The 16,924-nt window shown below is 43.1% G+C and overlaps 1 protein-coding gene across 1 annotated transcript in view; it reads left to right on the top strand.

Annotated features, from left to right (window-relative positions):
* The window catches only part of dock3 (dedicator of cytokinesis 3), a 137,529-nt gene that overhangs the window by 93,050 nt on the left and 27,555 nt on the right, over positions 1-16,924 (top strand). The window contains exons 7-12 of the mRNA XM_026349175.1: positions 4,049-4,197; positions 5,993-6,077; positions 10,038-10,079; positions 10,298-10,452; positions 16,079-16,160; positions 16,733-16,793. Coding sequence (XP_026204960.1) covers positions 4,049-4,197; positions 5,993-6,077; positions 10,038-10,079; positions 10,298-10,452; positions 16,079-16,160; positions 16,733-16,793 — 574 coding nt within the window. The remainder of the gene's footprint in view (positions 1-4,048; positions 4,198-5,992; positions 6,078-10,037; positions 10,080-10,297; positions 10,453-16,078; positions 16,161-16,732; positions 16,794-16,924) is intronic.

Genomic DNA, 16,924 nt, shown 5'->3' with positions numbered 1-16,924 from the left:
GCTTCACATGACGACTGGCTGTTTAGGATTCTTTACTTATTCTGTGTGTGTGATGAACAATCTCACTAGTGTTACACGTCCATAGATATCGATTCATGATCGTCACACACGATCCTCTAGTGACTGATTAGAATAGTGAATGATAACTGAAGCAGACATGTGCTGCTTCAATGAACTCATTTACATGATATCTTTTACTTTTCTCTGACGCCTGTGTTTGTTTTGTTTATTCTTTGATCTCGTCGGCTCTGCGAACTTGTCGCTGCCACTTTTTGCACCTTTATTAGTTGTAAGAATAATTTGGTAAGAAAAATATTCAATATATGTATTATTAATGAAAAGAATTAAAGCGTCGTCTTCTCCCTCTACAAAGACGACATGTAAAAGCTTCCTCTCTCAAAGATGTTCCTGCATCATTAATGGTTCCAGAATATTAATACGGACTTTCACAGAGTGTGTATCAAAGAGCATTAGCGTCTGAGTCCACTGGGCATCTCCTTAAAAACAAATGCTAAACAGATGCTGAGGGGAGCTGATGTGTGTGTGACTCCTGTTGCTAAGCAACAAGTGAGAATCCATTTGAAATATGGTACCGTTTGGCTGAAAGTCGGACTATTTTTAACCTTCAGCACTAAACTCATACTAATCACTCAGAACTATCAGGACGACTGTCAAATACATGTCAGTTCTGTGAACGGGGGGGTTCCCTGTGGACGACCGTGTCACTGTGGTACGATGAAGTATAAATTACTGATAGAACTACAAACTCAGGTACTCGCTGCAGTTTCCTTATGGAGGAACCAAAATAAAATACAACAAATTATCAGGTATATTTATATTCACATGTATTTAATTCTACATTTATTCATAACATGTTGGAAATACATAGAAATAAATACATGGAAAATAAATAAATACATGTAAAATAAATAAATACATGGAAATGTTGCTATTTATTTATTAATTATATAATATTTATTTATGTATGTTTCTAACCTTTTTGTGGGTTCTACACCACTTTTGTTTCCTAACTGAGGTTAGAACAGCTCCACCTTCACTACAGCCGGACTGCTGTCATGGTTCTGATGGTTCTTAGTGTTCTGTATGTCAGAGACACCAACACACTGGGCCTGTGGACGTACCACCAGGTGGTTCACTGCTGTGTGTGTGTGTGTGTGTGTGTGTGTGTGTGTGTGTGTGTGTGTGTGTGTGTGTGTGTGTGTGTGTGTGTGTGTGTGTGTGTGTTGTAACATGTGCTTCTCTGTACAGACTAATTTGTACCCATCACTCTGTTCTGCCAAGAACTGAATGGACGTTTTTAACCTCACTGCTGCTGAAGGCCTGTGGGGTAAATTAGTGCCAATAATAGAACGAGCTATAGGGGAAAAGTATGGTGCAGCTTGCTGGGTGTCCGTCATGGTGTGTGTGCTAATCCACGCTGCCTAGAGGAGTCAGTGTTACACTGACCTGTTGTTGTTGTTTCCTCCTTTTCACTTGTGAGCTGTGTTTTAGGGTTCGTTTCACAGACGTTTAACTGTGCATGAAAAACATGGTGAAGACAATTACAGAGCTGCAACCAACATACAGTATATCTACAGTGTTGGTATCTGTTCAATAACTTATTAAGTTAATAAAATGTCAACTCTCTACTTAAGTACAGTATTAGAGTCCATGTACTTACTCCCCATCACCGTCCCAACCCTCCCGTCCATCTCTACAGTAGTAAAGGCCCCGGGTCTCTCTGGGGACCTCCCATGATATGGTCCTCGTTAGGCAGGTGGACTGGACACAGTCAGTGTGTCTGTTGATATCAGTCCAGTGATAAACTGTGATATGTTCAGTGTTTCTCTGCCTCCTGGCCAAAAAATGCTGGCACTGTGTCCAACTCGGTGTGTGGAGCCAAACAGGAGTACGCTGGTGAAACAATGAACCCGTTTACCTTAACTGCACAACAGTGTGAGTGTTGTTTCGGTGCCAGTGGCTTTAATACAACACCACGACAGAGGTTGGCTGCCAAAGAAAAACCGCTTCCTCAGCTCCTTCATGAAAATCAAGTCAAGTCAAGTCAAGTCAAGAAGCTTTATTGTCATTCCAACCACATATAGCTGAAGCAGTACATAGTGAAATGAGACAACGTTTCTCCAGAACCATGGTGCTACATAAAACGGCAACAAGACAAACATGGGGCTGAGGACTGCTAAGTTGTCCTAGCAAAACACATAAAGTGCATCCTGTGCAACCTAGTGCAAACAGTGCAAGAACACAAAGAAAAAGTGCAGACAGACGTCAGAAGACAGTGCAAAAACAGAACACAAAACACAAAACAGCAGCGACCAGTAGCGGAAATGAATACAATTTACAACTGAAAGATGGAAACATGTAAAATCAAGCGAGTGTGTGTGTGTGTGTGTGTATGTGTGTGCTCAGTTCAGTTTGTTGTGTGTGTGTTGAGGAGCCTGATGGCTTGGGGGAAGAAACTGTTCAAAAGTCTGGTTGTGAGGGCCCGAATGCTCCGGAACCTCTTCCCTGATGGCAGAAGTGTGAAGATTGGGTGTGAGGGGTGGGTGGGGTCGTCCACAATGCAGGTAGCCTTGCGGATGCAGCGTGTGGTGTAAATGTCCGTGATGGAGGGGAGAGAGACTCCAATGATCTTTTCAGCTGTCCTCACTATCCGTTGTAGGGCCTTGCGATCCGAAACGGTGCAGTTCCCAAACCAGGCAGTGATGCAGCCGCTCAGGATGCTCTCAATGGTCCCCCTGTAAAATGTAGTCAAAATGGGGGGCGGCAGATGGGCTTTCCTCAGCTTCCTCAGGAAGTAGAGACGCTGCTGGGCCTTTTTGCTGATGGAGCGGGTGTTGAGTGACCAGGTGAGGTTCTCCTCCAGATGGACACCAAGAAATTTGGTGCTCTTGACGATCTCCACTGACGCTCCATCGATGTTCAGTGGAGAGTGGTCACTCTTTGCTCTTCTAAAGTCAACAACCATCTCTTTAGTTTTCCCAACGTTCAGAGACAGGTTGTTGGCCTTGCACCAGGCTGAGAGCTGATGTACCTCCTCTCTGTACGCTGACTCGTCGTTCTTGCTGATGAGACCCACCACAGTCGTGTCATCAGCGAACTTGATGATCTGATTCGAGCTGTGCATCGCTACACAGTCGTGAGTCAGCAAAGTGAACAGCAGTGGACTGAGCACACAGCCCTGTGGGGCCCCAGTGCTCAGCATGGTGGTGCTGGAGATGCTGTTCCCGATCCGGACTGACTGGGGTCTCCCAGTCAGGAAGTCCAGGATCCAGTTGCAGAGGGAGGTGGTCAGACCCAGTCGGCTCAGCTTCCCAATCAGCTGCTGGGGAATGATGGTGTTGAATGCTGAGCTGAAGTCTATGAACAGCATTCGAACATATGAGTCTTTGTTGTCCAGATGGCTGAGAGCCAGGTGGAGAGTAGTGGTGATGGCATCGTCCGTGGAACGGTTTGGACGATACGCAAACTGCAGCGGGTCCAGTGAGGGTGGAAGCTGGGACTTGATGTGCCTCATGACCAGCCTCTCGAAGCACTTCATGATGATGGGTGTGAGTGCAACAGGGCGGTAGTCGTTGAGGCAGGAGACAGTAGACGTCTTCGGCACCGGCACGATGGTCGTTGACTTGAGGCATGTAGGAACAACGGCGCTGCTCAGGGAGATGTTGAAGATGTCAGTGAAGACATCCACGAGCTGATCTGCGCATTCCCTGAGGACCCTGCCAGGAACGTTGTCAGGACCAGCAGCCTTCCGTGGGTTGATTCTGCGTAGAGTCTTCCTCACGTCGGCTGTGGAGAGACAGAGCACCTGATCATTTGGGGGAAGGGTGGATTTCCTAGCTACCGTGTTATTCTTTACCTGTACCTCAAATCGGGCGTAGAAGTCGTTCAGCACATCTGGGAGGGAGGCATCGCTAACACAGACGGGTGGAGTTGTCTTGTAGTTATAGTAGTTGTCTTGTAGTTATGAATCTGTGCCCCGAACCACAGCTGAATCATCTCTGTCTCTCTTTCTCTGTGTGTCCGTCAGAAACACAAAGTAGATCTGTTCTACAAGGTTCGTCACGTGATGGTGGAGCTGATCGACCTGAGGAGGCAGCTGCTGTCTGGTCACCTGACGCAGGACCAGAGCCGAGACGTCAAGAGGCACATCACCGTCAGACTGGACTGGGGCAACGAGTGAGAATACACACACACACACACACACACACACACACACAGAGAATACTGTAAATAGAAAGTATTTATACACACAAGTACATCAAGAAATGTGAAGGTGCAACTGAAAAGTCAGTGATGAGCTTGATGTTTGGTCACATCACAAATCTTCTTCATCAGATTCCAGATGTTTTAAGGACATTTATCAGATAAACCAAACTAATTACAGACATCTCACCAGTTGAACTCTGTTTGCCTGTTACTATCACACCTTAGGAGGCATTTGGACTGTACTGTATTACATTTAGGTCTCAGGTCATAATGTTAAATATTATTTATTGTTTTCAGTCTGAACTGTTTGTGCTGGTGATGGTAACGTATCCAGGTCTCGTGATGAGAACCTGAACCACTAAACATGCACAGATTTGACAAGAAGAACAAAATGTTCCTCTGTGACGTTATCTATCGTTTGAACAGAAGCTTCTTCAGAAATGTCCAACAAATGTGAAACATCCTCCGTTGACCTTCGTTTCTGTTGTTCGGCTCCAAGTTTATTTTTACCGCTGCACTGAACGATGACTCAGGTAAAATGTGCAGCAACGTTAAAAACAACACGAGTTCAGATCAGAGCGTTCTGACAGCAGCAGCAGAGCCACAGATCAGATAATGAAGCACAGGAAAGAGGATTCACATCTGATCTGAACTCATCAGATTTGCTTTGTTTCACTTTCACTGAAAAATCACTTGGGGCTAAAAAATCAGATTTGAGCCACTCCAGGTGTGATCAGACGTTACAAGAAAAGCATTTCTGTATGTTTAGATGTTAATTTAGGTTTATTTTCTGAGAATAGAACTCGTACACACAGCACAACACAAATATCCTCCAGTACACGCGGCTGTGTTGCTTCAAGAAGCTCTGCTCTGTAAATCAGCGTGTTCCCTCGACACCTACACACAAATAAAAGTATGATTGGAGGCAGGTGGACGAAGCCAGTGGTTGAAAAGACTCGTGGGAACTTGTCGAACTGCTGATGGAAAACAGATGAAATGGAGAGAAATCGCCTGCTGACTCGATATTGAGTTATTAATACAGGAGAAACGAGAGGAGGCGGCTCAGGACTGGAACTCAGGTTATTTAAAGCTCTGCTGTCTGTGGGAAGAGACTCCGACTGTGAGCTGATGGAAAGAGGAGGAAAAGTGATTATTCCTATTATATGAACTGTGGTATCAGTGGTACTTCTTAAAAGACCCAGGTGCAGTAGTACTACGTCTGAAAAACAAACTAGGTGCTGATTGTTTGCTTCAACAGATCAGTGCTCGTCAGTCCACAGACGGTGACTGACGTGAGTGTCAGACACCAACAAGCTGCAGCATTCGTTTATAGCGTCAGTCGTCAGTTCTTAAACTTCGTCAGTCACAGAACGACGTGTTTCCTCTGCCTCTGAAGTCTGAACACACAAACACACAGTTTCCTCTTTCACACTGTAAAAAATCATTTGAACCATTTTCTAAAAATATCCAGCAGCTTTTCTTTTAAGACCGAGGTCACCGAGCTGTGATGGAGGTTTGGTTGTCGAGATTGAACACAAAGTGATTCTCAGGAACAATATCCCTGGAGGCCGCTTTTAAAATGACTGTAATCTACTGTGTGTGTGTGTGTGTGTGTGTGTGTGTGTGTGTGTGTGTGTGTGTGTGTGTGTGTGTGTGTGTGTGTGTGTAGGTTTGTTTACCTGTGTTTCTATCCAAAAGTTTGGGTGAAGGTTATTGGAAAGACGCTCATGTTGTTCTCTCTCCTCTCGTCTTTCTCTCTCTCCAGACATCTGGGTCTGGACTTGGTGCCAAGAAAAGAGTTTGAGATGGTGGATGAAGACCAGATCAGCGTCTCAGATCTGTACAAGATGGTGAGCACCATGCAGAGACTTATACTACGTCTTGATTTAGTCCCGAGTTATTCTAACTGACTGAGGCAGGAATATCTGGTGTGAACAGACTTGAAGTCTAGTAAAACCTTTAGCCGCAGCCTCCAATAAGAAGCTGAGGACTTAAATAAAGTGAGTAGTTTGGATCTGGAGCCGGTCGGAGATTTGACACCAACAAATGAATTCTATCACAACAGCTATGTCTCCTACGTTTTTTCTGGCAGCTTCTCATCTGTAGCAGATAGTTTCTGATTAAATTCAGATCATCTGTCGTTAATGAACGTTAATTCTCTAACAGCTGAACTTCAACTGCTGCTATTCAGAAAACGATCCATCACTGTGCTGCACAACTGTGTGTGACTGAGTTTTGTAGTTCCAACAGAGAAATGATCAGTGTATCGAGTCACATCAGAATCTCCAGATCACATTTTAGTTGATCAGATCATTTTATTTCTCCCTGGTCGTTATATTCAAAGTAGAAACTTCTACATGAGGAGCAGAGCAACACGTCTCTGCAGCAGCTCCAGTGACAGCCAGGACGGGGGTCAGAGAAAGGTGGAACGCTAATGTTAACTAATGTTAATGCTAACTATTCAGCATTTTAGAATTAGTTCACTACCAAAGACGGTGCCGTTTGCTTCCCTGATGGTCGCAGTCATGTACATAAGTAAAGATTGAAATGATTTTGGACTAGATTCAGCTGAACATACTTTTAAATTCAAACAGACAAAAGCAGCTAAACTTGACCAGTGTGTTTCCTTTTTACTGTCGAGAGGTTTAATGCTATTTAACTGAACACTCACTATGTATACTGTAAAATTAAATTCAGTCCAAAACACCAGCTGTTCCATCAAGACAGATGTTATAGCTTAGATCAGTACATTGAATTCAACTATACTGCTGTAAAAAGTTCTCAGTGAGTGTTTTAAGTGTTTTCTGCTGCTCAGCTCATCCTCAGGTTGTAGCGACAGGTTGTCAACACTAATGAGCCTCAGAACGGTGACATCTATAAGTTGGAGTTATGTAAGTCTGTAATTACTTGTGTTGAATGTTAAAAACTAATAAATGATTCAATTAGGAATTCAGGAACAGTGGATCAGATTGTGAATTATACTGGTTATTCAGCAGGTTTACAGAAACACTACTGCAAACTGAAGCAGGACATAAACTGCCTGGATGTGATGAGTGAACAATTATTTTTAGGTGTCAATGAACACATCATCAGGTCCTAACACCAACATAATAATAATAATAATAATAATAATAATAATAATAATAATAACCTGATATTTGTCACTGTACCTCTGTGGTTTAATTCTGTGGTTAGATTTTATTTTGTTTTGTGGATTTAACACTGTGCTGTGTCGGTTTCATCTTGATGGGTTGGATTTGGGATTGTCTTGAAATTACAGCTGGTGGGAGCTTTAGCTTCAAATCTGACTGCAGGCTGGACACTGACGTTTGGGAGCAGCTGGTGCAGTAATCAGAGACTGACTGGTGCAGATCAGCAGCTCTCATCAGTTATTTCAAGCATCAGTTCTGAACTCAGTGTAAATATCTCATGTTCCTGGACGTCTTGTTCTGATGGCAATAAAAAAACAATAGATGAAAGAAAAACACATTTACCACATAGAGAAGTCACTGAGGGAAGGTTTGATGTGTCGGCTTCGGCTCTAAATCAGCCGCCTGTTGCTGTGTTTTGATTCTCGCTCCTGCTGCTCTCGTCCTTATTCTTCCTGTTATTTCTCTCTAATCCTTCCTGATAACAGACGTCAACTCTGTGAGCAACACGTGTTAGAAACAGGAGCAGGATTTACCCTTTTGTTTGTTAGCAGCCAAAAACTCTGTTTATATGGAGCCTAACATGTTACTACAGGGGTTAAATCATGTATTAGGTGAAAGCTGATTTAATTTTTACACGTTTTACATCAAGTACATTCAGTTTCAGCTGGTTCCAGTACAGCCAGAGTCGTCTACTGGTGGCTTCATCCTGATACGTGTGCTGATCTGAGGATCTGAACTAATACCTGTCAAATAACAGTCGATTCTCCCAAAAATGAATCCTTAACTTTTATTAATTTTATTATGTCAAATATTTTACTATTATTGAACTAGTAGATAACTTGTCGTGTTTGCTTTCAGCTGACATCATTCTAACTATTAGGTTAGATAACGAATGTAGTCTAATCCAAGAGTCTTCAATAAATCCTAAATTTGGTTCCACCTGATCTTTTACCCACAATTAAAAGTGGTAAATCAGTGTCATGTACAGTTCTCCAGTCTCTCTCTGTTTGAAGACATTTAGGTTTAAGGTCAAACAACATGAGGTCAAGATTTTCCAAGAATTTAACCTTCATTTTATATTTTTACCACTGAATATAGCTTAGAGTTTATCTGAAGATACATCCGTTGAGAAACAGGATAAATGAGCAAGAAGAAAGAAACCACTGGTGTACTGAGCAACATACACAGAACGGCTCAGTGAAGAGTGAGTGTGGAGGAGGGAAGGATCAGCTCGTGGTCCAAACCATCCGAACTCATCACTGCTTCTGATCTTTATTGGTCGTGTGAGTCATGATGCTGCAACTCAATGAGTTCAGATATGGACAAAAACCATTTGTGATCTGATAATTTACAAAGAGATTCATTTAAACAACAACACAGAAAGACGGTCGTCAGACCCAAACCCAGCAGCTGAGGAGAGGATTGAAGTGAAAGCAGCTGCAGTAAAAGCAAAACACAGCAGAACACATGAACGGGCCTGGTTGTTCCAGTACCTTTGGAGGGGACTGTGCTTTGTTCTGCATGTGGTTTTATCATGGACGGACACTCTGTGGGTCAGTTTGCGTCACATCGTTTCTGCTGAAAAAAACCCAGAGCTACTAAATGTAGGTGTTGCTGCAACTTGAGTGTTCTGTCAGTAATACTTGATGTGCTGTCTTACATCAGTCTTGCTTAAAATAGCTGAGCTGTACCAGGAAAACACTGTAGTTGCAGTGATCCCCCTTTGTTCTGTTGCCTAGAGACTGATCTGGAGTCAGGATGAAAGAAAGAGAGATAAAGTTGATAGATGGTAGGTGGCGAAGCAGAAAGAGACCAAACATTACAAATATCTTTACATTATAATGGACTTTTTCTGCGTTCACACCCAGAGCGTCGCTTTACAGAAGTTTCTACTGACGAGACGACAAACAAAAGAAAGAGACAGAGATGAAATTAGAATTCAGTAGTTTATTCTCTCTAATGGGAATTAGTTTTTACATGTAACAGTCTGCGTAATTTAATTTGAACAAAAGGTCAAAAAAGTAATAGTTATAGATTAATTTAAATAGTTTCAATGTGTTGTTTATGTCACCAAACTTAAATCTTTGGTTTTTGGTTCTGTTAATTTTACTGCCTACTAACCTGGATCTGTAGAAATATATATATATATATATATATACACACAGTGTGTAACCACGTCAGTGTGTATCTATCAGTATGAATGATGAAGTGTAGGTATGACAGAAAATATTAATAGGAAACAATATCATTAACATGCAACTGGTGACTCCCCAGTAATAACACGTCTATCACATGCGAGTGTTTTAGTGTTTCCATGACACGCTGTGAGTTTACCTGCTCAGTGTTTCAGCAGCTGCAGGCTGGTGTTAATTTCCTCTCAGGTTGGAATATTTGCAGATGTCTTAGGTTTGACAGTCATTACTTCAATTCATCAAACAGGTTTTCACTTCTCACTCGCTCTCGTCTCACACAGCCACTCGAGAGGTTTAGAGAGACAAGTCGGGGTAACGAGTCTCTGGGGAGTTTAAGCATTTTCATCATGTGATGAGGAGAATGAAGAGGCACAACAGATTACAGCAGACGGAGCAGCAAAGAACAACAGAGCAGAAGAGAAAGAGGAAACTCCTGTAATGTTTTCTGTCTCTCTGTCTCCTGCAGCATCTGTCCAGCAGACACAGTGTCCAACAGAGCACCACACAGGTAACGTACTAGATACTGCAGTAAATCTGTGTAATACTAGAGGTTTACAAGTACTACACAAGCAGCTGTGAGCTGTTACTGACCTGAGTATTTCTACTCTGAGAAAAACCCATCCACAGTACACTGTGTAGTACATGTAATATGGTATGAAATGTTCTGAATCTAATATTAAAACGTTGATCTGGTCGTCATCATCTCTTTTTGTGGTGGTTTTCCAGGGGGACGGTACCCGGCAGCGGCACGGGGAGCCGTGCAGGATTCCAGTACCACACCACCTACTGGTCAACCTGAAGAGCTTCACCTACAACAGCATCGGAGAGGACACGGACATCTTCTTCTCCCTGTACGATCTGAGAGAGGGAAAGACGATCAGGTGGGTGAACACCAAAATGATAAAGCGATGAGCCGCTGACACACAAACGTGAAGATTCTCCGTCGTTCAGGTGAAGTTATCTGGACGTTGAGTTGTGGTCGAAACATTTCACTACATCTTCTTCAGCTCCTTCAGTCCTCCGACTAATTCTGAGGAGATGTGTTGATTAAATGTTTATTTCTGAGTTTCAGCAGCACTGAATCAATCATCTCTATCCTGGATTCCTCACATCATGAATTTCAAGTAGTTTTAGTTTAGTCTTGCTGAGCCTCGAAGTCTCTGTGATGATCTACTGATGTCACTCCTCCCTAAAGTCTCGTCACAGCAGCACAGACTCAAACACAGGATGAAATCCAACTGTGAAGTTTATTATCCAGCTTTATTATTATTATTAAAATATCAAACTCCTGTGAGCAAACAGTGACTTTCAGGTGATTATCACAAAAAGTGGACATTTTAAAATTGTACTGGATGTTTAGTTTATATACTGTGATATTAATATAAACACAGCTCACAGCTGTCTGAGGAGGAAACAAGCCATGATCTTTGCAGTGGATAAGGTTGAATCTCATTAGCAAAACAGGAGAGAAAACAGCATTGACTTGTACTGAACAGAAGCTGTGGAAGATGAAATGTTGCCTAAAGTTAGCGAGCAACAGTCCATCCACTGAGATATCATTAAAACGAACAGTGAACGTGGTTAATTAACAGAATCTACTGCGTCAAAAGGTAAAGTGACGAACAAGAGACGCACCTGAGTTAAAGAAGAACTGTGAAAACACTGAACATGTGTCAGTGTTGTCATTTCAAATGGTTTCAAACAGTAGGAAACTGTAACCACGTAGTTAATTCAGTAGTTTTTATTTTTCTCTGACCATTAGTTTTATACCAGAGCTGACGAAGCATCTCTCCCCGTATCCTTTCACCCGCTGTGCCCTCCTCCTCCTCCCGGTCCAGTATTTCTCATTCCCGGCATATTAGTTTCCTAATGTGGAACAAATAGCAGCAAGTGGCTGCACAGAGCTCTCTGAATAATACATGACCCCCCACCATTATAAATGCCCATCAATTATGCATTAGTGGAGCAATCACATCGCTAACTGATAACGAATTGCTAATGTCAGTAATGAGGTTGATGGAGCCGGCCGTGTGTTGGTGTTGTACTGTAAGTAGCAGAATGCGGTCGACTGTATTATTCTCAGTCTAAGATTCATTTAGTTCATTTAGTTTCTCTCTTTCTCTCTGCTGCAGATCAGCCCGAGGTTCTGTCCTCCACTAAAACACACACACACACACACACACACACAGGTCCTACAAACACATTTGACCTTGGTCGTCTGTTTGCAGTGTCTGGTCTGACTCAGCGTTAGTCTGATGTTGAGAGCTGCTCCTCTGAGGCGCTCAGATAACGGAGAGGAGACCAGAGTAACTGAAGCTTGTAGTAACTTTCCAAACCGTCCTCCAGCTACTCAGAGTTTGTTCACTCATTAAACTGCTCTGTGTGCATAACTGGCACAATTAAAAACTTCAGCACGTGTTTGTGTGTTGGTGCATGTTGTTATGTTATGTTGTCATGAAGCTGGATGTCAGCAGGTCATTTCCCTCTTGAACCCCAAGTTCACTGTGTCTCTGTAGAGGAAGCAGAAACCTTTGTCCTTTTGTCTCTTTTTTCTGTTCCTGCAGCCTCGATGAACAATCTTCCAACATTCAGAGACACCTCGATGACTTTAGTCTGTAACTTTACTGCTCTGGTTCAGTCCCAACAGTCTAATAGGTTTGTTTTCAGACACAGCTGGTTTCAGAGAAAAGACCTCTGTGCACAGCAGGAAACAGTGGACAGACCCAGTCAGAGACCAGCTGGAGAACGTGGTGGAGAATTTAGCAGCTGAGGAGCAGATAGAAGGAGAGAGAGTGAACGCAGACACCTCATCAAACGAATCATCAAGAATCATGACACATAAAACATGTTTCTGCTGTTTAAGTTCCACTGTAGTTTAAGAAGAGTTTAAGTCTAAGAAACATCTCTATTTAGGGTTACTGATATTTTTATATTCACATTAAATGTTTGGGAATTTCCTACTTTAAGTAAATTGATTTATTGTTTGCATTCATTCAGTTTATTGTGTGTGTATACACACACACACATATAGATAGATAGATCAAGAAGTACCAAGGGTTGAAAGAAGAGTTAGAATAGATCTGGAAGGTGAAGGCACAAGTGGTACCGGTGGTGATAGGAACACTGGGAGCTGTAACTCTGAGAGAGTGACTTCAGTAGATCCCAGGAACAACATCTGAGATCTCTGTCCAGAACAGTTCAGTCCTAGGAACAGATAAGATACTGAGCAGTACTGTAAATAAATACTGAATGTAAATTACTTCAAAGTTTTATAATCGCTCATATTCATGTTGTTTTGTAAAAGATAAGGTCGCTAAGGTCACAGGGCACAGTTGGTCTGTGCAGGTCCCATGTGTGAACTTCAGTAACATGCGTGTTGGGGACACGGGAACAGGAAGACGCTACAGTGAAGCTCACAGTGTGCTGTTTTTCCTGAGCTCTGCTGCAGATGTGACACATTAAAGGATGAAGGCAGTGGTGTGGAAATGATTTGTTCATATGTATTTCTGTAAAAGTGTGTGTGTGTGTGTGTGTGTGTGTGTGTGTGTGTGTGTGTGTGTGTGTGTGTGTGTGTGTGTGTGTGTGTGTGTGTGTGTGTGTGTGTGTGTGTGTGTGTGTATCTCTGACTACGATGTGTTTGCACGTGAGTCCATCCATGCATACTGTACAGTACATGTTAGAAACAGCAACACATTTGTACCAAGCAGAACATTTTATCACTGCGTCTGCATCATTTATGTATTGATGGCAACATAAAAGTAAGTGTCTGTGTGTGTGTGTGTGTGTGTGTGTGTGTGTGTGTGTGTGTGTGTGTGTGTGTGTGTGTGTGTGTGTGTGTGCACCTTTATTCGTCTTTGTTCGGTCAATCAGGGGCTCCTCTCTCTCCTCTCTGTCTTTACACCCCCCTCACCGTCTCCCCATCACACAGTCACACTCTCCTAGTGTTTGTGAAGAAACACATATTTATTCTCCTCTGTTGTTTGTTGTTTGTTGTTTGTTTGTCGCTGTCTCTCTGGAGGATTTGAATAAATAGTTGAGTTTAACGAGTCGGACGCTGTGTTGTCGGGATTCTTCTGCACTCACTGCTGCTGTATTCAAACATGAGCAATAACTGAAGAGCTGTTTTCTATTATTGTCGGGGACAGTGTGTAGATTAATAAAGTCTGTACGAGGAGCTGTTTTCTCTAATGAGCTGCAGTGTTTACCAGGAAACATACGTGGAATCTAATCCTGTAAAGTGACTGAGACCAGTTTTCACAGTGGCTGTCAGTGGTAATGAAATGATCATTTCTGTTACTGGTTTGTATTTTAATACACTGATGAACTGAAGTAAAGCTTCATACTGTATCATACTGTAAAATCAGATCAGATTCACTTAAAGTTAATCTGCTGATCAAAAATAACAAACATCTGCTGTGACACGTTGTTTTACAGGTCGTTGAGTTACAGATCCTTTTACTGGAGGTTGACTGGTGTCAGTACCGTTTCATAAAAGAACACAGTTGATGAGGCACAGAGGAAAACAGTAAACTGCCTCAGTACCACCGTGTTATCTTTGACAGTTCAAGACAAAGACCTGTAACATGACGTATATGAGACACAGTAATTATCAACACTAACATCTCTTGGTGGCGTCTGATTCAATAAATAATCTGAATATCTGTGACATCATCATCATGAGGAACGTTTTCCAGCTCTCACGAGTTTGTTGATGAATCAAGAACTAAGCTACAGAATCAGAACTCATCCTTTATATTTATTCCTGTTGACGACGCTTCTCAGTCCGGACCGGCAGGTACGTGAAGCAATCAGCATAAAATGAGCATCAACAGTGTCAGTGGATCAGCGAGTGTCAGTGGATCAGCGAGTGTCTGTGGATCAGTGAGTGTCAGTGGATCAGTGAGTGTCAGTGGATCAGCGAGTGTCAGTGGATCAGCGAGTGTCAGTGGATCAGCGAGTGTCTGTGGATCAGTGAGTGTCTGTGGATCAGCGAGTGTCTGTGGATCAGCGAGTGTCTGTGGATCAGCGAGTGTCAGTGGATCAGCGAGTGTCTGTGGATCAGCGAGTGTCAGTGGATCAGCGAGTGTCAGTGGATCAGCGAGTGTCTGTGGATCAGTGAGTGTCTGTGGATCAGCGAGTGTCTGTGGATCAGCGAGTGTCAGTGGATCAGCGAGTGTCTGTGGATCAGTGAGTGTCTGTGGATCAGTGAGTGTCAGTGGATCAGTGAGTGTCAGCGAGTGTCAGTGGATCAGCGAGTGTCAGTGGATCAGTGGATCAGTGAGTGTCAGTGGATCAGCGAGTGTCAGTGGATCAGCGAGTGTCTGTGGATCAGTGAGTGTCTGTGGATCAGTGAGTGTCAGTGGATCAGCGAGTGTCAGTGGATAAGTGAGTGTCTGTGGATCAGCGAGTGTCTGTGGATCAGTGAGTGTCAGTGGATCAGTGAGTGTCAGCGAGTGTCAGTGGATCAGCGAGTGTCTGTGGATCAGCGAGTGTCAGTGGATCAGCGAGTGTCAGTGGATAAGTGAGTGTCTGTGGATCAGCGAGTGTCTGTGGATCAGTGAGTGTCTGTGGATCAGTGAGTGTCAGTGGATCAGCGAGTGTCAGTGGATCAGCGAGTGTCAGTGGATCAGCGAGTGTCAGTGGATCAGTGAGTGTCTGTGGATCAGCGAGTGTCAGTGGATCAGCGAGTGTCTGTGGATCAGCGAGTGTCTGTGGATCAGTGAGTGTCAGTGGATCAGTGAGTGTCAGCGAGTGTCAGTGGATCAGCGAGTGTCAGTGGATCAGCGAGTGTCTGTGGATCAGTGAGTGTCTGTGGATCAGTGAGTGTCAGTGGATCAGCGAGTGTCTGTGGATCAGTGAGTGTCTGTGGATCAGCGAGTGTCAGTGGATCAGTGAGTGTCTGTGGATCAGCGAGTGTCTGTGGATCAGCGAGTGTCAGTGGATCAGCGAGTGTCTGTGGATCAGCGAGTGTCAGTGGATCAGTGAGTGTCAGTGGATCAGTGAGTGTCTGTGGAGCCTCAGTCCCGTTCTCCAGGATAAATTCGGGTTAAAGAACAGAGTTGCTGACACCAGCAGACAATACTATTCTGTTCCCTGAAGTGAAAAGGGCTGAGACGCTGCTTTAGTTTCCTCACTGCTGGTGCTCCGGGGGGAGAAGAGGATGAATGTGAAAGAATTTGATCTCTTTTAAAAATCCCTCGAGGAGACTCGGTGCTAACGAGAATAAACTCAGTGGTTACAGCTGTTTCTCAACCTCGGAGTTGGGCTGATGTGCAGATTAAGATTATTTATGTGTGACAACTTGGCAAATCACAATAAAATAAATAAAATATATATATTAAAATAATAAATAGTTTCAGGACATAAACACTGTCCACTTGATCTCTGTGTCACCTTCATCTGGTCAAACATCAGCCACAGATCAGCAGCAGCAGAGTCACGTTAGAGAACATGTGGATTAAACCTTTGTTTAAATCAGCTGTTGTTCTCTTTGTGTTTTGGTTCCAGTGAGAAGTTCATGGTGAGACTGAACAAGAACGGAGGGCCGAAGAATCCAGAGAAGGTCGACAGGCTGTGTGCTCTCTTCACGGTAACACACACACATTTTAAATGTTTAAATACAGGTGGTTGATGTAGTTTAAGAAGAATAAGGAGGCAGAAGTCAAAGTAAGGTCACACTGCCCCCTACAGGTCAGTCTGCAGAGCTGCAGTCATTTACACACTGTTACAGATATTATTATGTTACTGTAAAGATGTTGTATTACGTTTCTTTAAGTTACAGTTTAAATGTTGGTAACACAGAGTGAAAATGCAGCAAATAATGTAAAGAGGCAACAAACGGCTCATTTTAAACTGTGAATCAGTGGAGAGGCTCCTGGAGTTTAGTGCTGAAGATGCAGGTTCAGGTTAAAGTGGTGACTCTAAATTATCTGTGTGGCTGAGACCTGTCTGTCTGTCTCAGCCCTGTGATAGACAACCTGTCTCACTCAGCTCCACTTACAGCCCTCGACAGGGGAAGTGGAGATTTGTGTTCTTTCACATTAAATGACCTAAAAATTCAGAGAGGCCACTCTGTATTTACTACAGATCATTTTCATTGGGTAAAGAAATATTTGTATTGAATTACTTCACATCTTCACTGACTGTATGTTTTTTCTGCAGGACCTGAGCAACAAAGACATGAAGAGAGATCTGTACATTGTGTCACAAGTCATCAGAACAGGTACGACGGTCGTTACTAAGACATGCATTTATCGTTCGTGTCCATTTTATGTCTGGTTGCTGCTAAAGAATAATAATAAGCTGCAGTAGATGACGGTGCTAGTGTGGGGTTTAAGGTTTCTTGTCCATGAC

This window comes from Anabas testudineus, chromosome 5, assembly GCF_900324465.2.
Source record: "Anabas testudineus chromosome 5, fAnaTes1.2, whole genome shotgun sequence".
In the NCBI taxonomy this organism is placed as follows: domain Eukaryota; kingdom Metazoa; phylum Chordata; class Actinopteri; order Anabantiformes; family Anabantidae; genus Anabas; species Anabas testudineus.
This window is presented reverse-complemented; position numbering and strand designations above follow the sequence as displayed.